This window comes from Ostrinia nubilalis, chromosome 21 (assembly GCF_963855985.1).
Source record: "Ostrinia nubilalis chromosome 21, ilOstNubi1.1, whole genome shotgun sequence".
NCBI classification, from domain to species: domain Eukaryota; kingdom Metazoa; phylum Arthropoda; class Insecta; order Lepidoptera; family Crambidae; genus Ostrinia; species Ostrinia nubilalis.
Window position 1 is genome coordinate 12,840,997 of NC_087108.1, and position 24,536 is coordinate 12,865,532.

General features: G+C 47.4%; 1 protein-coding gene across 1 annotated transcript in view; it reads right to left on the reverse strand.

Moving 5' to 3' along the window:
* Positions 1 to 1,818: 1,818 nt before the first annotated feature.
* Positions 1,819 to 24,536, reverse strand: part of LOC135082501 (ubiquitin carboxyl-terminal hydrolase 32) — a 98,976-nt gene continuing 76,258 nt past the window's right edge. Inside the window, exons 20-33 of the mRNA XM_063977299.1 lie at positions 22,611 to 22,725; positions 21,766 to 21,911; positions 19,998 to 20,089; positions 15,941 to 16,115; positions 15,000 to 15,165; positions 13,963 to 14,095; positions 12,570 to 12,631; positions 11,473 to 11,951; positions 9,213 to 9,316; positions 8,032 to 8,166; positions 6,997 to 7,179; positions 4,212 to 4,484; positions 3,400 to 3,576; positions 1,819 to 2,018 (exon numbers count right to left, since the gene is read on the reverse strand). Coding sequence (XP_063833369.1) covers positions 1,851 to 2,018; positions 3,400 to 3,576; positions 4,212 to 4,484; positions 6,997 to 7,179; positions 8,032 to 8,166; positions 9,213 to 9,316; positions 11,473 to 11,951; positions 12,570 to 12,631; positions 13,963 to 14,095; positions 15,000 to 15,165; positions 15,941 to 16,115; positions 19,998 to 20,089; positions 21,766 to 21,911; positions 22,611 to 22,725 — 2,408 coding nt within the window. The 3' untranslated portion in view covers positions 1,819 to 1,850. The remainder of the gene's footprint in view (positions 2,019 to 3,399; positions 3,577 to 4,211; positions 4,485 to 6,996; positions 7,180 to 8,031; positions 8,167 to 9,212; positions 9,317 to 11,472; positions 11,952 to 12,569; positions 12,632 to 13,962; positions 14,096 to 14,999; positions 15,166 to 15,940; positions 16,116 to 19,997; positions 20,090 to 21,765; positions 21,912 to 22,610; positions 22,726 to 24,536) is intronic.

Here is a 24,536-nt window from a genome sequence, read left to right on the forward strand (position 1 = left end):
GAGCAGTCGTCGTGCGGTGTCGTGGCTCACGTGGTCCTCAACAAGGCCTCGAGCAGTCGTCGTGCGGTGTCGTGGCTCACGTGGTCCTCAACAAGGCCTCGAGCAGTCGTCGTGCGGTGTCGTGGCTCACGTGGTCCTCAACAAGGCCTCGAGCAGTCGTCGTGCGGTGTCGTGGCTCACGTGGTCCTCAACAAGGCCTCGAGCAGTCGTCGTGCGGTGTCGTGGCTCACGTGGTCCTCAACAAGGCCTCGAGCAGTCGTCGTGCGGTGTCGTGGCTCACGTGGTCCTCAACAAGGCCTCGAGCAGTCGTCGTGCGGTGTCGTGGCTCACGTGGTCCTCAACAAGGCCTCGAGCAGTCGTCGTGCGGTGTCGTGGCTCACGTGGTCCTCAACAAGGCCTCGAGCAGTCGTCGTGCGGTGTCGTGGCTCACGTGGTCCTCAACAAGGCCTCGAGCAGTCGTCGTGCGGTGTCGTGGCTCACGTGGTCCTCAACAAGGCCTCGAGCAGTCGTCGTGCGGTGTCGTGGCTCACATGGTCCTCAACAAGGCTTCGAGCAGTCGTCGCGCGGTGCAGTGTCGTGGCTCACATGGTCCTCAACAAGGCCTCGAGTAGTCGTCGTGCGGTGCAGTGTCGTGACTCACAAGGTCCTCAACAAGGCGTCGAGCAGTCGTCGTGCTGTGGAGTGTCGTGTCGTGTCGCGTGTGGGCTCACATGAGCGCGCAGGCTCGCGGCATGTCGGGGTCGTCGGCGTCGGGCGGCGCGCGCGCGGGCGGCGGGCCCGCCACCTCCGGCAGGTACTTGTCATATCTGTGCACGAACATGTTTTGGGTAAGGCCCAGAACAGACGGTGAAACGCAACTGCAACGAAACTGCAACTGCTAGTTAATTTTGAGTTGCATGTAAGTTTCTGCCATAGCGTCCGTTGAGAGACCACACAACACGCGACCAGTTTGAAACTTTCAGTTTCAGTTTCGTTCATCAGAATCATCAGAAAGTTGCAGTTTCGTTGCAGTTGCGTTTCACCGTCTGTTCTGGGCCTAAGACTTAAATTACTATTTTTAAAATATGTTTTTTTTTCAAACACACTCATTAATAATCGAACCTTATAAAATTAAGGTTTCAACTTATTCTTCATCATGACAGGACTTACCATCGAATATGCTGTCAGAATGGCGTTTCATGACATGTATCACATGTCACGTAAAGTTATGTCGTATCTCGTCGTTTGATATCGCGTTCCGTCGAATACCTTTTTTTAATATCCATCGCTGTGGTCAGGCGACGGGTTATGTGGGGCTCTGCTTCAGAAAGGAGGAGGCTACCCACTAAAAATCCACCAATGTCCTTCTTTCTGAGCACGGACAACTAGTAAGCGATTTCAACTTTTGAACGAATTTTGTCCAATGACCCCAAGCTACCCATCCTTATCGCTCGCGCGTAATTATAATATTGCTGTCGCGACTGTGCGACGGGCGCCCGCACTAAGTGTGCGAGCGCGACAGCAACATGATTACACGCGAGTGATAAGGATGGGTAGCTTGGGGTCATTGGACAAAATTATACGTGCTCACAGACCAGACTATATAAATAAAACCATACCTGAGCCCCTGGCGCTCGTAGAACAGCAGGTAGGCGGCGGCGGGGTCGATGGCGCGGCGCGGGTCGACCTCGCGGCAGGAGCTGTCGTTGTAGCCAGCCTGTGACGTCACTGTGTGCGAGCACGCTACCTGAGCCCCTGGCGCTCGTAGAACAGCAGGTAGGCGGCGGCGGGGTCGATGGCGCGGCGCGGGTCGACCTCGCGGCAGGAGCTGTCGTTGTAGCCAGCCTGTGACGTCACTGTGTGCGAGCACGCTACCTGAGCCCCTGGCGCTCGTAGAACAGCAGGTAGGCGGCGGCGGGGTCGATGGCGCGGCGCGGGTCCACCTCGCGGCAGGAGCTGTCGTTGTAGCACAGCCAGGCGCCCGACGGGTTGCGTGCGTATGCCACGTAGTGCCCGCCGCTTAGTTGCCCCGAGTGCGACTGAAGAAGAAACGACAGTGTTTTTTAATCATAGTAGTTGGAGAGTAGGACAAACATAAGATACATAAGTGTAAATGGATATAGGCAGAAGGACTCCTCACACTAGTGCAGCAACGCTAATACTGAGCGGATGTCGAACGCGCTTTGTAGATTCGGCGTTCAGCACGCGCCGCGTCGACGTACTAACGTCCGGTCGCCGAGCAGATAAAATTTCGTTCAATGACCCCAAGCTACCCATCCTTATCGCTCGCGCGTAATTATATTGCTGTCGCGACTGTGCGACGGACGCCCGCAGTGAGTGTGCGAGCGCAATAGCGATATCTCGCACACTGACTGCGGCCGCCCGTCGCACGGTAACTTGGGGTCTTTGGACGAAATTCTATATGCTCGGCGACCGGACTATAAAGGATGCTTGATACACTCAACATCAAATAAACCGCACCTTCCGCGACGCGAACTTTAAAGATTTTCTTCTGACACAATCATGGTACCACAACAATATTGGTGTCATTTGAAAGCCCAATAAATATCCTTAAAGAAAAATACATTTCATTTCTAAATAAATGATTAACATATACCATAAATGTGACCTGAAAATAGACCTCACTTTGGGCTCACCTCTGGGATCAATTAGACCAATTTTTATGGTTATAAAACCAAATAAAGATCTCACGTGTTCTCTTTAACAGATGGATAGCGATTAATCCCAACTTAACAGTTATATAGTCATAAAAAATGGCTATACCGTAACTACCTATTTTTTGAAGAAGTGACTCTGGATCCTTGTAAAGACACATATTTGGGGTAAAAAGCTTTCCTTTAATGAAATGAAGTTTAGAACTAGGCTTTCAAATGGTACCAATGTTGGTGGGAAGTGGGGATGCATACGTTTGATAAGTGCTTGTCGCGGGAGGTGCGATTTATTTGATGCCGAGTGTAGATCAATTATATACCTGAAACGAATTAAAAGTGCGAGAGATCGTGCTTTTGTGGCGTTCTTTGGGGGGAGGTTTACGTTCAGCGGCGACGCGTAGTCCGCCACAGCAGGCCTACTCTAAAACGCTATTTACGTAGTTCTGGTCTACCTGTCACCTTCGCTCATGCTGATATCTCGCTTTACGTTATAGGGATATGTTTTTTAAACTTTTTTTCTCCACAACGAGGAAGCTCTTGGCCTGTTGTATCTCACCTGATGGTAAGTGATGATCAAGCCGAAGGTGGAAGCGAACGTTTTTCAGAGTAACTTCGCAGGCGTCACGCTGGTCTATGTAAGCAAGCGTGACGTCACTCACCACCACGGCGTAGAGGTTGTAGCGCAGGCGGAAGGGGTCGGTGCCGGGCTGCAGGCGGCGCGCGTGGGGCCTGGTGTGACGTCACTCACCACCACGGCGTAGAGGTTGTAGCGCAGGCGGAAGGGGTCGGTGCCGGGCTGCAGGCGGTGTGCGTGGAAGTCTTGCAGGTCGTCGTCGGCCACGGGCGCTACCGCTAAACTGGCCGACTGCAGGCGAGCCCGCCGACCGCGCTCTAGCGAGGCACGTCGCTTGGCTGCCATCTGCGCCTAGAGGAGTAAATGGATGCTCATAAAAGTCATTTATTTATGCAAGTAGGCTTTTAAAAAGCACTTTTACACGTCCCAGTATTAACCCTACCACTGCTTCAGGACAATAAATGGGCCAGTGCTGAAGTCAGCGAGTTATGGAACCGTACATTGTAGTCAGCGCGAAGACACCGGGTTGCAAAAGGAGACTGCAAAGCGAGAACGCAAGGATGATCCTAGCTCTAACGACTGAGGGAACAGAAGAAGCAACAGTATATCGCCTTTTGTTTCCTTTCCTCGGTGATGCCAACGGGCCATCACCAGCATCGAACAGAAACAGCTGCATGCTTCCAACTGCTCCTGTCACCTCCCATGCTGGGGAGCCAGTAGGGCCATAGGACGGACTGGTAGTTGAAGGCTTTGTCCAGATTCCCAAAGTTTCTCTCATTTAAGGTGAGTAAAGCCGCACCAGGATTACTTTAATGGGCATTCCTCGTCCTTCTGAATAGACAATTATCCCACATAATCTGTCCTGCCCCCCACAGATTTTTATTAGAAATTATTACGAGTATGATTATTTCTAAACTGAACTAACCAAAAAAGATTACTTCAGTTTGTATTGAACCTAAAGTAAGGTAGCTACAAATGTATCTTACCTTACTCTTCTGCTTCGGCGGCTGGCTGTCATCCTTCGCCTCCTCCCCCTTGTCATCCCCATCCTCACTATCCTCGCTCTCCGTGATCGCATCCCCCACATCCATAAACAGCGACGCTCTCCTCTCAGTCAGTTCTCTATGCCTGAGGATGGTTTCCTTGGGCACGGACGCGAGAAACTCAGTCGGGTCGAAGTCTTCGAACGGGAAGTTCACCACCTTTTGGGACTTGATCCATTTGTTGTTGACGTACTGGAACCGCTTTAGGTGGATTATCTGGAAGTGGAAATGGCTGGTGAAGTTTGGGTAAGGAGATATGTGATATAAATAGCTGACGTCGCTACGTGATGGGATGGGTTAGAGAAACATAGCGTTTTTTTAGCATATTATGAAGAATAATACGCTGATGAATAAGTCTAGTGTTTTTATGATGCTGTGGACAGTTTACACGTGACGGTGTTGTATACACGTGAAATATGCTTTATTATACATGCAATGGGTGCTGTATACAAGTGACAGGTGCTGTATACACGCTACGTGTGCTGTATACACGTGACGGATGATGTATACAAGTGGCGGGTGTTGTATTCATGTGACGGATGATGTATACACGCGGCTGCATACGTACGAGCACGGGCGGCGCGCGCCACAGCTGCAGCGCCTTGCTGGCGGGCTGGTGCGAGCGGCAGGCGAGGCAGTGGTAGGGCTGCTCGGGGTGCTGTATACACGCTCGGGCGCTGTATACACGCGGCTGCATACGTACGAGCACGGGCGGCGCGCGCCACAGCTGCAGCGCCTTGCTGGCGGGCTGGTGCGAGCGGCAGGCGAGGCAGTGGTAGGGCTGCTCGGGGTGCTGTATACACGCTCGGGCGCTGTATACACGCGGCTGCATACGTACGAGCACGGGCGGCGCGCGCCACAGCTGCAGCGCCTTGCTGGCGGGCTGGTGCGAGCGGCAGGCGAGGCAGTGGTAGGGCTGCTCGGGGTGCTGTATACACGCTCGGGCGCTGTATACACGCGGCTGCATACGTACGAGCACGGGCGGCGCGCGCCACAGCTGCAGCGCCTTGCTGGCGGGCTGGTGCGAGCGGCAGGCGAGGCAGTGGTAGGGCTGCTCGGGGTGCTGTATACACGCTCGGGCGCTGTATACACGCGGCTGCATACGTACGAGCACGGGCGGCGCGCGCCACAGCTGCAGCGCCTTGCTGGCGGGCTGGTGCGAGCGGCAGGCGAGGCAGTGGTAGGGCTGCTCGGGGTGCTGTATACACGCTCGGGCGCTGTATACACGCGGCTGCATACGTACGAGCACGGGCGGCGCGCGCCACAGCTGCAGCGCCTTGCTGGCGGGCTGGTGCGAGCGGCAGGCGAGGCAGTGGTAGGGCTGCTCGGGGTGCTGTATACACGCTCGGGCGCTGTATACACGCGGCTGCATACGTACGAGCACGGGCGGCGCGCGCCACAGCTGCAGCGCCTTGCTGGCGGGCTGGTGCGAGCGGCAGGCGAGGCAGTGGTAGGGCTGCTCGGGGTGCTGTATACACGCTCGGGCGCTGTATACACGCGGCTGCATACGTACGAGCACGGGCGGCGCGCGCCACAGCTGCAGCGCCTTGCTGGCGGGCTGGTGCGAGCGGCAGGCGAGGCAGTGGTAGGGCTGCTCGGGGTGCTGTATACACGCTCGGGCGCTGTATACACGCGGCTGCATACGTACGAGCACGGGCGGCGCGCGCCACAGCTGCAGCGCCTTGCTGGCGGGCTGGTGCGAGCGGCAGGCGAGGCAGTGGTAGGGCTGCTCGGGGTGCTGTATACACGCTCGGGCGCTGTATACACGCGGCTGCATACGTACGAGCACGGGCGGCGCGCGCCACAGCTGCAGCGCCTTGCTGGCGGGCTGGTGCGAGCGGCAGGCGAGGCAGTGGTAGGGCTGCTCGGGGTGCTGTATACACGCTCGGGCGCTGTATACACGCGGCTGCATACGTACGAGCACGGGCGGCGCGCGCCACAGCTGCAGCGCCTTGCTGGCGGGCTGGTGCGAGCGGCAGGCGAGGCAGTGGTAGGGCTGCTCGGGGTGCTGTATACACGCTCGGGCGCTGTATACACGCGGCTGCATACGTACGAGCACGGGCGGCGCGCGCCACAGCTGCAGCGCCTTGCTGGCGGGCTGGTGCGAGCGGCAGGCGAGGCAGTGGTAGGGCTGCTCGGGGTGCTGTATACACGCTCGGGCGCTGTATACACGCGGCTGCATACGTACGAGCACGGGCGGCGCGCGCCACAGCTGCAGCGCCTTGCTGGCGGGCTGGTGCGAGCGGCAGGCGAGGCAGTGGTAGGGCTGCTCGGGGTGCTGTATACACGCTCGGGCGCTGTATACACGCGGCTGCATACGTACGAGCACGGGCGGCGCGCGCCACAGCTGCAGCGCCTTGCTGGCGGGCTGGTGCGAGCGGCAGGCGAGGCAGTGGTAGGGCTGCTCGGGGTGCTGTATACACGCTCGGGCGCTGTATACACGCGGCTGCATACGTACGAGCACGGGCGGCGCGCGCCACAGCTGCAGCGCCTTGCTGGCGGGCTGGTGCGAGCGGCAGGCGAGGCAGTGGTAGGGCTGCTCGGGGTGCTGTATACACGCTCGGGCGCTGTATACACGCGGCTGCATACGTACGAGCACGGGCGGCGCGCGCCACAGCTGCAGCGCCTTGCTGGCGGGCTGGTGCGAGCGGCAGGCGAGGCAGTGGTAGGGCTGCTCGGGGTGCTGTATACACGCTCGGGCGCTGTATACACGCGGCTGCATACGTACGAGCACGGGCGGCGCGCGCCACAGCTGCAGCGCCTTGCTGGCGGGCTGGTGCGAGCGGCAGGCGAGGCAGTGGTAGGGCTGCTCGAGGCGCTCGTCGCTGGTGAAGGCTCGCAGGCACGAGGCCAGGTCCACGGCCGCCGCCGCCGCGCCGCACTCGCTCACCGACGGGTGCTCGATCCACGCCTGACGACAATAGAGTATTGGTGATATTCTGGTTGCTGGTTCATGAGCTAAAGTCCGGTCGCCGAGCAGATAGAATTTCGTCCGATGACCACAAGCTGCACACTCACTGCGGCCGCCCGTCGCACAGTCGCGACAGCAATATAATTACGTGCAAGCGATAAAAATGGGTAGCTTAGGGTCATTGGACGAAATTCTATCTGCTCGGCGACTGGACTTTAAATGACAATGATTCGAGCTACTACATTCCCTAATATTTGGACATTCCAGGAAGGCTATTGAAAGTATTCCAAACCTATGGCTGTAGCCTCTGTTGATACAACACATCTGAGCTGAATGGAGATGAGCAAGATTCCCCAGACCGGCAATGTTTCTTGCAACGTTCCCTAATATTCTTAGGAAATCCTAGGTGCGCTGCTTGCAATGCGGGAAGGTCTGTTATCAGTGGAAGGCACATCGCTAATGATGGTACAGTCAATGCAGTGTAAACAGTGCTGGCTATCAATTTCCATCTCGTCTCCACCACTGCAACTCCTGTGTATCTAAATATCCATCCAGTAAAGTGCTAGCTTTTTTTATGCATACCAATGCAGGTGTTTGACCGCAAACGCACCTGGTGTTAAATGAGATGCAGTCTAGGATGGTACATATCTGCCCTATAAGTGTCTATTCACTCTCGCCTTATAATGGTCCGAATAGTGTTTGGGAAAGACAGCAGCAGACAGCGAATTCCAGTCCCTAGCTGTTCGCATTATAAAAGAGTTATCGAAACGCTTAGTGCGAGCTGGTGGAATGTCAACTTCTGTGTAGCCAGGATTTAAAGGCCAATCAAGTAAGTGCTAGCTAGTCCCATACCTTCTCTCTCGTGCTCTGGTAGCGAAGATGTAGCGCGGTGGGGTCCCAGTCGATGGCCAGCAATAAGCGGCGGCGCGCGCCACTCACTTCCAGCCGCTGGATCACGCCGTTCTCCGCAATGTCGTTGGACTCATCCTGCGGGGAAATACATCAGTATTACAATGAGGTTCCGCGCAAACGGATCACCGACCACAGTGGCCGTCGCTTGCTTCGTCTTTCTTTCGACCTGAAGTTCTTCTGTCGACCCTTTGTCATATAAACTATATATAAATTACTGTATTTTATTGAAAAAGAGGTTGATAAAGGTGACTGAGTTTCTTCCGCCACCTCTTCTCAGCACCAGCCCATATGTTGTCCCGAAGTGGTGGTAGGGCAAGCTATATTTGGGACGTGTATAAGTGACCTGGAAAGGGCCTATGTACTGAATAAAATATTTGAATTTGAATTTTGGCATCACGCCCACGAAGGAGGTCGGTGGCTGCCATCATCAGTTTGTGGTGGCCGCTACCATTAGTAATAGATTTGTATCGAGTGGGTGACCCAGGTGACTTGTTGCGAAATTGAATCATGAGTGGCACCATCAGTGGCGTATCGCGCACTTTGAGTATGCACAGTGTGCATCAATCATCAATTCTATACAAAAGTATTAAATATTTATTTATTTCATGAAAAACAAACAGCACTTATGCAACAAATAATATGTGATTTTATAAGTTATTCATGAAAGAAGAACGGTCATCTGTGACCCAGGCCCGACAGAAACAAGACATGCCTCAGTTTTTTTGTCATGTCTTAATTAGTTAAATTATATATTTTTTATATTCGAAATCTATGTATATCAACAAATTATTACCCTTTGTTTTTGTTCAGGCGTCATACAAAAACTAATACAAAATGCCTATTTATCACCAAAATTGGTAAATGTATGTACTTAAATAGCTGCTATGGAATGTATCTAGGTGACCTGGAGATACAGCCGGATTATACAGGGTGGAAACGTGAAGTTACAAAATCCAAAAATTCAATGTTACCAGCTTCCATAATCTGTAACCTATTATTGGTACCGTTTGAAAGAGCTCATGAAGCACTTTCAGGATCAGCAACTAGTTTTTGGATATCTTGTATAGTTTAGAAATAATCGAGTGAGATCACTTATCGTTTCCACCCTGTATGTCACTGACCTGATGCGCGAATCGCGCGCTGGCGTGTCGCTGCAGCTTGGCGGCGGCGGCGGGCGAGCTCTGCGCCGCCTCCGCGCTCGGCCGCCGCCCGCGACCGCACTCGCCTGCAACACAAGAGGAATACACTAAGTGGGCTGCTAAAGAACACAGCATAGCAATTTGAAATTTTAATATCAGCGGGTGGATGATATTAAAATTGCAGCTTAGCAGCTGCCAACAACTGGTTGACAATTATGACAAATAATTACACTAGTTTACAAAAAAAAAGTTTTTCTTTTACCCAAAGATAATTCATATTGGATGTGTTTTCTATCAGCCCCCTTATTACAAAAATATACGTCTCATATTTTTATCACGTCAAGTTTTTGAGATATCCACATTTACCTAAGTAAGCTGTCTTGTTAGCCGTGACGGAGTTTCTACTTTATTTTAATTGCGTTTAAGTATGATTTTAACATTTTCACTTGTTTTAAAATGTCACCAAGGCAGTGTAAATTAAGCCCAAATAACTTTTGCTAAGTTTGTGGCCAAATTATATTGTCAAAAAAGAAGAGACCAGTCACTAAGGCCGTAAAACCGGCCTATTTCTATTACTTTCTAATCTCGGTAACAAACCTGATAAAAAATGGGTTCCTGGTGTAGTGTGCGAAAATTTGAGGAGTATATTATTGCACTAGGCTGCAGGAAAAAGAAAACATATACGAATTGGCACCCCAATGTTATGGAGAGAACCAACAAATCACACTAATGTCTGTTACTTCTGCCTCACTGAAACTACAGGTTTTAACAACAAAAACCAAGAACATACAATATCTTGATGTTGCATCAGTCACAAGACCTGTGCTACAATCTGAAGGAGTTATTACCCAGCAATTCCAGTAAGGGAAAGATGCTTGATATTAATTTAAAGCAGTAGTGAAAAGTTTCCTGGGAAACTATAAATTTATCTGAGAATTATGCAAAAATTGTTTCCAAATTATTGAGGAATTACCAAAGAATGGGTGTGAATAAGTCGTTAAAAATTCATTTACATTGTCACCTGGATTTTTTTCCTGAGAACCTGGGAAGCGTGAGTGTTGAGCATGGCGAAAGTTTTCACCAGGATTTGAAGGTTTTTGAGGAAAGATACCAAGGAATTTGGGATAAAAAGATGTTAGCGGATTGCTGTTGGTCTATAATAAGGGAAACTGATACTAATTAAAATTAAAGAAGGAGTAATACGACTCATTTTTGGTTGTTTTTAGAAATAAATGTATAAAAATGATAAAAATTAACATAATCAATATTTACAAAATTTGACGTCCTAAATTTTTTCTAAGTTCAGTTTTTAAGTAAGGGTTAATAACTCTAACGATACATATCAGTTTCATCTCTGGGTAAAAAACCTTGTAAACTAGTGTTATTTAACATCTGTAAACCAAATTAAAAATTATGCAACACAGGAGAAGAATGTAAGCGTGTTTATTATGTGACATGTTTTTTTCCTATTTTGGTGCCTTTTGCACTGACGCGAATACTGTGGTCAGTGCGTAAATTCCAGGGTGTGCGAGTGGTATGTCTGGTGCTGAATACACACAACGCTAGCTGTACTCACGCGACAGATGCTGTATACACGCGATGAGTACTGTATACACCCGATGTCAGCTGTATACATACGAAGTCAGCTGTACAGTCTGTTCGCCGAGAGTTGATAAAAAAAATTAAAGATGTTCTAAACTCATAAATTGCGGCCCGCTAATTATTTTTGTCGATATAATGAAAAAGTAGGTAGATTATCATTATTATCTCTTTTAAATTTACGGGAATTATTCCGGTTAGGGCATACGTGGGGATACGGATCAAACACGTGGCGTCCATGTGTTGGATAAAAAGTATTTCATTATTATCAAGTGGCTTATAGTGTATCCCAATGTTGGGCAAAGCCCTACCCACTGTCATACCATTCATTTCGGTCTTATGTAAAATAAATCTATTCCGTTACACACATTGCGTTTCACACATTGCGGCCCGCCGGCCGGGGCGCTTGACGACAGCTGCGTGGCTCGTACCATGGTACTCAGTGCGCGTTGTGACAAACGACGCCCGCCATACAGAATGCGATAATTAAGCGACAGTCGCTATTGCAAGACATTTCATAATATTTATCAACTCTCGGCGAACAGATTTTATACACACGACGTCAGCTGTATACATGCGACGTCCGCTGTACAATATACAAGTCGGGTGCTGTACACTGCCGCGGTGACGTCACAGTACTCACGGCAGCACAGCACGAGCGGCGCGGCGTGCGTGGGCAGCGCGCAGCCGCGGCACAGCGCGGGCCAGGCGCAGGCGCCGCACCACGCGCCCGCGGTGACGTCACAGTACTCACGGCAGCACAGCACGAGCGGCGCGGCGTGCGTGGGCAGCGCGCAGCCGCGGCACAGCGCGGGCCAGGCGCAGGCGCCGCACCACGCGCCCGCGGTGACGTCACAGTACTCACGGCAGCACAGCACGAGCGGCGCGGCGTGCGTGGGCAGCGCGCAGCCGCGGCACAGCGCGGGCCAGGCGCAGGCGCCGCACCACGCGCCCGCGGTGACGTCACAGTACTCACGGCAGCACAGCACGAGCGGCGCGGCGTGCGTGGGCAGCGCGCAGCCGCGGCACAGCGCGGGCCAGGCGCAGGCGCCGCACCACGCGCCCAGAGGCCCGCTCACCAGCCGCAGCGTGAACGGGAACTCGTAGCCCAGGCTGTCGTCGCTGTATACATTATTATTAAAATTTTATTTATTATTAAAAACTGTAATAAGTCTTCGACAGTCGACGAGACAATGACGACGTCAGACAGAAATATGGGATTTTTGTGTCATTGAAATTCATTGCAGTGATCCAGATGTCGTCTAGATCAGCGGTTCCCGAATGGTGGTCCGCGGAACCCTGGGGTTCCGTGGAAAGGCCGCAAGGGTTAAGTAAAAAATATTATCCCACGTTTCGTGACCGACGTTGTTCGCTCGCATCGACTTGTTTACGCACAAGGGAGGGGCAGGGCGTGCGGGCGGAGTAGTACGGGGGTTCCGCTAGGAAAAGTATAATCAATTAGGGTTCCTTGGCAAAAAAAATTTGGGAAACCCTGGTCTAGATAAATGCTCGACAAAGGAGTAGAGCACGATAATGTTATCAAAGTAAGATAAATAGTGAATGCGGTCAATCCAAACCAGTAGTTGTAGTAGGCGTGGTTCATTGAAGAGTATAATTCCTAAATTACATACACGCGGGCTAACTTGAAGACTACCGGCATTGTATGGTAGGCAGTAAAGACATCCAAAGGTTGCCACGACAATAATTCTAAAACACGCTAGATTTTTATTTTAAACTCACCAATCAGTGGCATGATTTGACGTTTCGTGCGTAGGTGGCCTCGCGCTGAGTAGCCTCGAGACCTGTAAGAACGATGGAAGTTATTATTTTCAGTCATTAAAAATGCCAAAACTCTAGGCGAATACTGATTGGACTTGACTAATATTGAAAAATTGACTTTTGAATTTGTCTTCGCTAACATTCGGAGCCAATAAAACTCAGGTTTGATCAATATTTGATATTATTATAATAATGCGCCTTATGTACACTGTTCTATGTGCATGTAAGTTTGAAATAAATAAAATAAATGCGAAGGTAAGTAATTTGACAGTAAAAAATAACTATGAAGTTTGAAACGTCTGTGATGAAACAATAGCAAATGACATGTACAAGTATTTCGACACAATAAATCTCATTAATGATGGTAAAAATCAGCCAGTACCAGTGAAAGGTTGAAACCTTTGATTCAAACAAAAGGGAAGATACGGTAAAAGCGTCTCAAATATGTCATGCTTAAATGACGTGGCACGACAGCATTTCTGACAGAACACTCACTGACAATTTGACATTCGCCATGATGTCAGGGCCTTGTTTTTTCAACAACGTAAGCACATGCCGTATCTTCCCTTTTCATTATACTCTAAGGCAGTCTTTCCCAAAGTGGGCGATAACGCCCCCTTGTGGGCGCTGCAGGCTTAAAGGAGGGCGGTAAGAGACCCAGAAAAAAAAACGGGACGTTGTTTAGAGGCTTGGGAGGCTTCATTTACTAGGAGGACTCTTAGACACCGACTGAGCACTCGACACTCGACTACAAATGGGGGCGCTAAAAAGAATTTATTCTCAAAGTGGGCAGTAGCACAGAATAATAATAAGTACTACGTACAGAAGTTTTACTTCGCGAAGGTATTTAAAAAAATGTATGCTCAATGTCATTAACAATATGGTGTAATCTAGCCTGTCTCAAGAGTCAAGCACCATTTTGTTGACAAACGTCAGTGATCGGCACTGCGCCGAAGCTATAGGGCTGACTTCGGTAAAATGATGTGACGTGAGGTGCCAAACTGCGGAAAATGGCGGAGGAAATACATGATTTAGCATGAATTATCATGAATAATATTAACTACATATTTACCTCTCAGTGTCTTGAGGCAACTTAAAAAGTACATTCTGTGTTTTTATTATTATTTAGGCAGTTAAATACTGCACAGTATTTAGTACCCCATTTTTTTTATTTTCTTCCACCATACACAAGAATACGCGTGCGTGAGTCAATGTTCGCTCGTATGTGAGGCCTTGTCGAATAGTATCCTGTAGGTGGGCCATCGTGCGTGTTTTGTTTTCGATGTAAACTCGCGGAGATGAACAGGCCTGGCAGTAGACAAAATAAGTTCGGGAACCGCTGCTCTAAGGTTACCTGCGTCCAGACGGCGGCGTAGATGTCGCGGCCGCTCATGCCCTCGCGCAGCCCGACGAGGAGGGGCACGCCGAACAGCGCCGGCTTGCAGCGCTGCGACGACAGGAAGTACGCGTCCATGCGGCACTGCTTCCTGAGGGACCATACGGGACTTGACACACTAGTCCAGGGTTTCCCAAACTATGGGTCGCGAGCGAACATTGAGTGGGCCCTGCCTGTAGAACAACACACCACACTACCGATCCAACCGCTTGGCAGCGGGCGAAATTTCCTATACTAGGTGGGTCCCGAGTTTGGGAACTTGTATTAGTAGATGCGTTTGGGAACCAGACAACTTTGGGAACCACTGCACTAGTCAATGACACATGTTTTTGAGCTGTCAAAACGAGGCTCTCCCATAGATTTTGTGTAGCAAAAACAAACTAAGGTTTACTGTTTATTTGAAAGATTCATTTTTGCTGCAAAATAGTACTTATTGCAAATTCATAAGACTCTAGCTTATTTTGATGTGTTGTGTGTACCAAAAAATTTTCAGGTGCCGAAAAACTAGTGGCTTCAGTGATAGTTGCGCGAATGTTTTTTTTAAACTGTGTCTGGCTGTGGTGACAACAAAACAAATATATTTTGAGAGGCAGTTTTTATAACAAAAAACCTCATTTACCGTTCATTCTCATTAATTTTTGACAGGATACAAGATTGATTTCTACAATAAATCAATTTGAACAATAATAACATCTATTTCAACACTCAAGGATCGATCTTAGAAAAACCAGAACACATTTGAAAGAAAATTAAACCTGTAAAGCCCGGTCCATGAGCACGTAGAATTTTGTCCAATGACCCCAAGCTACCCATCCTTATGGATCGCGCGTAACTATATTGCTGTCGCGACTGTGCGACTGGCACCCGCTGTGAGTGTGCGAGCGCGATAGCAACATAATTACGCGCGAGCGATAAGGATGGGTAGCTTGGGGTCATTGGACAAAATTCTACGTGCTCACAGACCAGACTATAGTAGGCAGACATCCTACACTGACCTGTGCACTGCGACCAGGTACTGTATCCGTCCGACCTGCACGTGTCCGGTCGGCGCGTCCAGCCCACACATGTTCGAGGGCGACGAGCCGAAGCGCGCCTTGCCCAGCGCTGGGCTGCCCGGCTTGAGCGTCAATGACCGCACGCTGAGCGTGGGCGAGCCGTTGTCTATGGGTTTTAGAAAAAAAACTTATAAATAGAAAGATCATAGACTAAAGTCCAGTCGCCGAGCAGATAGAATTTCGTCCAATGAACCCAAAATACCCATCCTTATCACTCGCACGTAATTATATTGCTGTCGCGCTCGCACTCACTGCGGCCGCCCGTCGCACAGTCGCGTGATAAGGATGGGTAGCTTTTGGGGTCATTGGACGAAATTCTATCTACTCGGCGACCGGACTTTACATTTTGTAGCCCTTTAAGTTATCATCAATAGATCAATTTTATTGTTACCGCGGTCTCATGGAACCGCTTCGGATTCCACGAGATAGCAAAACTATTTTCGCTCTAATTAAATTTAAATTATTGAACCCAGTGCCGTTGAAGCTCCGACAGTTTCCGTAAAAACTCGAGCATGAGTGACGTTACAATGTCTAATCTTTCTCATTGTAAAAAACATATTTTTCGTCACTTTAAATAGAAACCATTGACACTGTACTATCAAGAAATCATTTTGTGACGTCATATCACAAGCATGGCGATCAATCGTGACGCGTTCGTGTTCACGGGATCTTTTTCAGTTTTTAAATTAATTGAAGAAACATTTTTAAAAAGTTTTTGCATAGACTACAAACATACAATTTTAAAAATACATTAAAAACGCAGGCCGCTACCAATCGATCAACATGGAAAGCATTGGGGAAGGCCTATGTTCAGCAGTGGCTATCCTATGGCTATGGCTGAAATGATGATGAAATTAAAAATGATTTTTTTTTTCAAATACCCATTTCTCTCCGAAGCTCCCTAGGTAGCGTCCGACTGCGCGGGTCCCTACAGGCCTCCTCCGTGGCGTCGGGCCCATCAGGCCCGTCGGTCGCATCGGGCCCGTCGGCCGCGTCGGGCCTGCTGTAGAAGGCTGAAGGGGGACTCTGCGACATGAGGATCTCGGAGCGCGATCTCTGGAAGGGCGGGGCGTTAGTATGTTATTGTTGAACGGACAGGGAGAGCTGGCTCGTTGAAAAAGAAATTATGTACTTTTAGGAGTATTTTTAAAAGATATACACTGGCCATCATAAAAATCGACCCACCCGCGACAAGCACTTTCAAACGTATGCATCCTCACTTCCCACCAATATTACTATACTATATTACTATACTATATTACCATTTAAAAGCCTAGTTCTAAACTTCATTTCATTAAAGGAAAAGTTTTTACCCCAAAAATGTGTCTGTAGAAGAATCCAGAGTCACTTCTTCAAAAAATAGGTAGTTACGCTTGAGCCAACTTTTATGGCTATAAAACTGTTAAGTTGGGATTAATCGCTATCCATCTGTTAAAGAGGACACGTGAGATCATTATTTGGTTTTATAACCATAAAAATTGGTCTAATTGATCCCAGAGGTGAGCCCAAAGTGAGGTCTTTTTTCAAGTTTTTCAAGTCACATTTATTGTATATGTTATCGTTTATTAGGAAATGCAATGTGTTTTTCTTTAAGGATATTTATTGGGCTTTCAAATGACACCAATATTGTTGGGGCACCATGATTGTGTCAGTAGAAACGAGTTTTCCTGTAAAACGTAGGTGGGCCGGTTTTTGTGATGACCAGTATAGAAACGATGTAAGTAATTTTAGAGGTATTTTCAAAAGATAAATACTTGTACTAACTTTCGATAAACAACATGGCTACTCCGATACGCTGTTTACGTAGTTTCAAGTTTATCACCGTCGCTCATGCTCGCATCTCGCTTGGCAAGAGAGGGAAGGCGACATTCGAAACTACGGATAACGTTTATCAGAGTAACCTTACAGTATCGTAATTATTTTTAACATAGCTTTTCAACGAAAGACCATTATTTTAATCAGCCACCGAATTACAGTGGTAACTAGATGTGACGGATGATTAAATTGCATCTTAGCTTGCACTTATCACTAAATTCCAAATTGACTATTTATGAAGTGAAAAAGTTAAGTTTGCAAACAAGGGACATTACTTGAAGTTATGATTAAAAATTGTGACTAATTAGTTGATGTACGAACCAGCTCAAGTTTTTATAAGACTAAATGCCCGTAACCTATACAAAAATCTACCTTTCTACTATACACAAAATAGCCTACACACAGCATAGCAGGAGGAATATTTCCACAAATCAAAAACAAACAATGGGTGGATGATCGGATGATTTTATCTACAGTTCTAACTACTGATGTTTCAAGACAAGTCCAAATACCTACCGATCGCTATATGTCTGCCTCGTTCTATTAGAGTACTAAAATGCTTTCATGCATACTTTGTAAGATCAAAAGAACACACATAGAACGATTCAGTGGTAAATTCAATTCGTTGAATGCAGAATTTCGACAATCAGGGGTGATTCACACAGGAGGGATGAAGAATGCAACAAAATCGCGGGTTCGAAGCGAGATAAAGCGAAGCTATTTCACATTTGAGCATTATAAAAAGGCTTGAGTACAATATGATTTAAACAAGGTTTTTGAGATTTTGTCGCTTTTTTCATCGTTCATGTGTGAACCAACATTTTTTTTACTACAAAACAATGAAAACTTCAATAATAACGAAACACCAAACAAATACATTTCAAAATCGTGTATCAGACTTGAACAGGATAGAATGATGTGTGTAAGAGATTTTTGTACTGTAATTTCAACCAACAAAATGTTATGAAAGTCTACTTTGGAACTATGTACAAAAGTTACAGTGAGTTGGACGTTTACTTACTGGGTCCCACGTTTATGTACAATTGAACAGACACAAGGTACACACCGGATTAGGATTATGTACATTCGTAATATTGTTAGATCCCCCAATTTTAGTTAGATTCTCCCAATCATTATTACCATTTTAGTAGATAGTTTTTAGATATCTGTTAACCCTCACCGACTTCATTTTTTATCATATTAAAATGTGGTATCAACCAAAAATTAATAAACTTAAAAATAATGTTAATTTGTATACTTTATAAGTGACGTGTACTACTAATGGTTCGTGTTGTTATTTATCTTTTGGTTTTGAGCTGTAAATCTTAACAAAATTTTGTACAATGTTATTTTAAAATTACTTTTTACATTTACTTAGGTTTTCTTTGTGGCCGGTCTTGTAATCCAATCTAAAAAACTGAAAAATTTGGAACTTCAATTTGTGTTTTATATAAAATTGATTGACGAAGTGTTAGTGTAATCCAATATGAAATCGCTCGTAAAATGTTTATCAAACGTCATTATAGTGATATTATGCTTTTAGTTACACACAAAACAATAGTTAATACATTAAAAATAAAGAAAAAAAAACATTTTAATTTAAACTTTAGATTGTCAAAAATAATCAACATACGATTAATATTAACCTTTTCAATAACATAATATTATTTTTTCAAATTCAAATTGTGTTTATTTTAGTCACTATTCATTTGAGAACATCTTTATTAATCTGTTTGACGACGTAAGATTACACGTAACATTTTAGTCGTTAATTGAAAACATTTATCGATTGACAATTATGTTACAGTCAGCGTAAAATAGATCGTGATACCCAACAAGTAGCAAAAAAGATCGCAACACGTCTTTGTTACAATGAGGATTTTCGCGAATGAAAGATCCGCTAGATGGCGGGACGTGGATGTGGGGTCTGACTGCTGCGTGATTGGTGGATTTTGACATATCTATCAATGTCATGTCAAAAATAACCAATCATGCAGCATTTGGACCTCGCGTCTACGTATTTAATCTTGAAGAAGTTTAAGAATCTAGAGAATGCCACATGGCATTAAGCTTGCCTGTTGTACCACTATTTTTTGTGTGCAATAAAATAAAGATTTTAAATAAATATAATGATATCGTTCGAAATAAAAGCATTTATGCGTTTCTGAAAATAAATAACAGAATTAACATTCAAAGCTCTTATTCCGTTTCATTAACCGATTTAAAACAATATTTAACATTTTATCGGTAATTTATAAAATACATCTCCATGACACATGACATGCTCGTGTCACATGACATTTTACTCTTAAAGAAAAAATAAACCAAAGACAACCTCAAAATAGGTTTTCTTTACATAAATAAATATTTCCATCTGGCGGATTTTTCATTCGCGAAAACCCTAATTGGAATAAAGCTGTGTTGTCAACTTTTTGGCCACTTTGAGAGTCACGAACTTTTTGACGCTGACTGTACCTAGACATGTGTGTGCGCTGTACTATCGGCCACAGTTCGAGCTATCCATTTCCATTTTTTCTCTCGCTCTCATCAAATGGTGACTCTTTGCGATAGAGCGAGACACATGACCGGGATGGGTAGCTGGAAATTTGGCCGATAGTATAGATCGTTTCATCCACGCAGACGCGCCCCACCATTCTTCCGCTAATGTTTGAGTGTTATCGGTACATCTAAATCATCCATGAGTGCACACGCACACTACAATAATGCCGCTCGGATTGCTCGGATCAAACTCCCCGCATCCCGCGCGACCTCGATCGAAATAGACATGTTGACACCACCAATCAATTGACGTACTTTTTAAAACTGTCAAAACGAAACTCTCCCATAGATTTTGTATGGCGCTACAAGCAAGTGACGTCACTATTTTGTCAACTCTATTAAACTACTTTTTTCTATTACAATGCGACCAAAAATCGTAATTTACAGGTAATTTAAAATTAATTAAGTTTTTAAGACCAGAATGAAGTGTCTTTTTAGAAAAGTTTTGATTTCGAATTATTGGGGAATGGTGTCAAACTGTCTATTGGTGGGGCGCGTCTTCGTGGATGAAGCGACTGTACGTGTGTATTGTGTGTGTGTGTGTGTGTCCGTGCGCGTGCTAACCTTGAAGCAGAAGAGTGCGGGCATGCAGAGTGAGGAAGCGGGGCCGCGCGGCGCACTCACCTCCGCCCACGCCGCCTCCGCGCCGCTCCAGCCTACACACGGTATGTTTCATTAATTAAAATAAAACGTATTAGTGAGTACTAATTTAGGAAAACATTTTTAGCATCAATCCGATTTATCAATCAACAAAAACATCTCAACATTAAACAAAATTGCCTACAAAAAATGTTAACATTAAACAGTGACATGAGGTAAGAGCACTGGACTTGGTCTGTTGTCTTTTAACAACTACTACTTCTATTTTTTTCTTCTTTTACTGAAAATGAGAAACACTTTGATCAAATGTGGTCTTGGCTGAGATATTTGATTAGTTTCGGTACTGGTACTGAGCTTTTTCAAAGAAAAAGCGGATAGGCACTTACTGTCAATGTGCAATGTCCTAGGCATGTCATAATGCCTAGGACATTGCACATTAGCTATGTTTCCGGAGCGGTAGGACCACTCCTGCTTTTCCCCAATCGTTCGTTTCAATTAAATGACGTCCACTGTTGGACAAAGGTCTCCCGCAAGGATATCCACAACGACAGATCCTGCGTTGCCCGCATCCAGGTACTTCCCATGACCTTCACCAGATCGACGGCACACTTAGTGGGGGGCCAATATCTCTATGAATAACTAGGCGTTGTAAAAGACAAGAGTATGGACATCAGGCCTTACCAACTCGTCCAGTTATTGTGTGGGAGTGTCGGCCAACCTCTCTATGTGCGTCTGGTAAATTAGAAAGGGGTCTAACTCCTGAAAATTGACTGGACTGTACACAAGTCCAAGTTACGTACGCGTGGCTCGACCTGCACAGCTGTAGTGCGCGGGGGATCACTGTGTGTGGATGTGGTGCGCAGGGGCTCTAATATATACTAATTTTTTTATCATGTTTTTAATGAATTGATGATAATACTGCGCCATTATTATTTATTGTTGCTGGAAACCCATTGAGTGATTTAGTGTCTGTCAAGACTATACATTTATTTTTTCCATTGAAAATTGATAAGAATTTTCCCCTGAGACCCATTTCTAAATGAGATGAAGATGTTGCCTATTTAAAAGCAAAAAAGTGCTTTCTTTAAGGGTAGTTAATGATACAGCCTTAGATTAATAAAACCTAGATGGATAGTCTTCATACAAACGCTTCGTCAAGAGTGAGGCAAAAATCTTATGTCATTAGTGTCAATTTTGTTGGGGAGTGTAGACAGTGAAGGCGATTTTCCCGAAAGTAGGAAAATTTTTAATACGTTTTTAATTATTTTATAACTAACAAAAACAAAACGCATCATGTACTTACTTATTTATTGAATTCAAAGTACCTACCTGATTACAATAAGATAAATCGACTTAAAAGTCTAGATTTCATAAAAAAGGAAGTGTATTTGTACGGCGAACAATTGGAAAATAAATTTTCTTGTTACTGGTATCATTCCCGTATTTAATTTTTGAAAGCCAAATTCAGGCAAAATACGCGTCGAATCGTAGTACTTACTTATGAAATGTAACACTGGTCACTTTCTTTAGTTTTTCTGATGTATTTAGACACCCTTTCACAGCACAAACCGTCTTAATTAATTAAAAGTCGTCGGACGTGTTTACCAATTTTTCACTTTGACAGTTCATGTGACGTTTACGAGTAAGCCATTCTGGCTCACTAAAATCTGCCTCACCTTTCGTGCACTGACTATCTATCTAGGTTTTATTAATCTAAGGGGGGGGGGCTCACCGGGCACGCAGGGCGCGTGGTGCGGCGCGGGTAGTGGCGGCGGCAGCTCGTAGGCATACAGCTGCATGGCCCGCGCGGGGCACACCTTGTGGCCGTCCTCCAGGACACGCCCGATGGTCGCGCCGCTCAGCTCCACCAGCAGCATCCTGGGGACGCACAAACATCATCAGGCTTGACCCTGGAGTACACGTTTCAATGGCCCTGGAGGACACCGTCGGGTTTTAGTAGGTAAAAGAGTCCTACATAACTCACTGACTGTCCCCATTGGCCAGTGCATTTACCGACGCAAAAAAGGAGCATACAGTAGAGGGCAAAAATCCTGTCTCGCGGTGTGAGCGAGGCTTGCCCCAATACGTGCGATATTTACGATCGCGGGGTGGTGTGTGCTTGAATACGAGAGAGAGAGAGTCGTACACCAGCAAAGTGCGGAGTTAACTCCATCGGGTTCGAGCTTCTTTATCAAAATTGGAACAAATTCTCCAAGTAATTTTACAATTTCTGTGTTCCATCTGGGACTTGATGGAATTCTAACCAGCATCCTAAATCGTTTAATTCTCTAAATGTTTATGCATGGAGTTATTTTATCTATTCAAATCTACTATATAAAAATAAGCCGGTTTTCCTTCCTGACGCTATAACTCCAGAACGCACGAACCGATTTCCATGGTCTCGGGCTCCGTGAGGTTTTATAGCCTATAATATAATGTAGTCCACGCGGGCGAAGCCGCGGGCGGGAAGCTAGTTATAACTAAAATATAAGCTAAAGTTAGTCATAAGACAATGTACATTGAAAAAATGTCTGACAAAAAATGAAAACGAACAAAAGTAGAAGTTTGTGAACTCACGAGTCAGGCTCCAGCCCGCACAGTTTCGCCAGCTTCTGCTTGAGGTCCAGGTACGTGCCCTCCGAGTGCACGCGCACGCCGTACTTCACCGGCACCGAGCCGTCCAGCAGGATCACTGCAAGCAAACACTTTACTATCAAGCGGCGCTCGGGGCGGAGCGGCGAACGCGAACAATGCTCGCGAGCATACGTTCGCGATCTTTTGACTCTAGTAACTTGCTAATAGAGTTGGACTTGGGGCCACGAAGGGTAAGCTCCTGTCACTCGTCAGTGACGCCAACTAAGGAATGCAAAATACAGTAGCCCTCATCATTTATACAGTCTGCTGTGTGTTTCTATCGTCACACGAATTAAGGCAATTTTGGGTTTATATCAATGGCACTTTTTGCATAAAGTGTCAACAAGAAAGACAAGTCGATTATTTTGTTTTCTTTCTTCCTTATTGTATGAGTGTTTTCGTCCAAAATGTGATGACTTATGGTTCGGAAACGTGTATTCTCACTATAGGCCTTATACAGAAGTTGCACAGCGTGCTATGGAGAGGGCTATGCTCGGTGTTTCTTTACGAGATCGAATCAGAAATGAGGAGATCCGTAAACGAACTAAAGTCGCTGACATAGCCCGACGGATTAGCAAGCTGAAGTGGCAATGGGCAGCGCACATAGTACGCAGAACTGACGGTCGATGGGGCAGCAAGGTTCTGGAGTGGAGGCCGCGTACCGGAAAACGCAGGGTGGGACGTCCACCCACAAGGTGGACCGACGACATCATAAAGGTAGCAGGAAGGCGCTGGACGCAGGCCGCTACCAACCGGGCAACATGGAAAGCATTGGGGTAGGTCTATGTTCAGCAGTGGACGTCCTATAGCTGATCCCATGATGATGATGTATGAGTGAAGGTGACGGAGTGTAGCGTGACGGAGTGTAGCGTGACGGAGTGTAGCGTGACGGAGTGTAGCGTGACGGAGTGTAGCGTGACGTACCTCGCACCTCGGCGCGCACGATGGACTCCATGGGCAGCGGCAGGCTGAGCATGTTGAAGGAGTGTAGCGTGACGGAGTGTAGCGTGACGGAGTGTAGCGTGACGGAGTGTAGCGTGACGGAGTGTAGCGTGACGGAGTGTAGCGTGACGGAGTGTAGCGTGACGGAGTGTAGCGTGACGTACCTCGCACCTCGGCGCGCACGATGGACTCCATGGGCAGCGGCAGGCTGAGCATGTTGAAGGAGTGTAGCGTGACGGAGTGTAGCGTGACGGAGTGTAGCGTGACGGAGTGTAGCGTGACGGAGTGTAGCGTGACGTACCTCGCACCTCGGCGCGCACGATGGACTCCATGGGCAGCGGCAGGCTGAGCATGTTGAAGGAGTGTAGCGTGACGGAGTGTAGCGTGACGGAGTGTAGCGTGACGGAGTGTAGCGTGACGGAGTGTAGCGTGACGTACCTCGCACCTCGGCGCGCACGATGGACTCCATGGGCAGCGGCAGGCTGAGCATGTTGAAGGAGTGTAGCGTGACGGAGTGTAGCGTGACGGAGTGTAACGTGACGGAGTGTAGCGTGACGTACCTCGCACCTCGGCGCGCACGATGGACTCCATGGGCAGCGGCAGGCTGAGCATGTTGAAGGAGTGTAGCGTGACGGAGTGTAGCGTGACGGAGTGTAGCGTGACGGAGTGTAGCGTGACGTACCTCGCACCTCGGCGCGGACGATGGACTCCATGGGCAGCGGCAGGCTGAGCATGTTGAAGGAGTGTAGCGTGACGGAGTGTAGCGTGACGGAGTGTAGCGTGACGGAGTGTAGCGTGACGGAGTGTAGCGTGACGGAGTGTAGCGTGACGGAGTGTAGCGTGACGGAGTGTAGCGTGACGGAGTGTAGCGTGACGTACCTCGCACCTCGGCGCGCACGATGGACTCCATGGGCAGCGGCAGGCTGA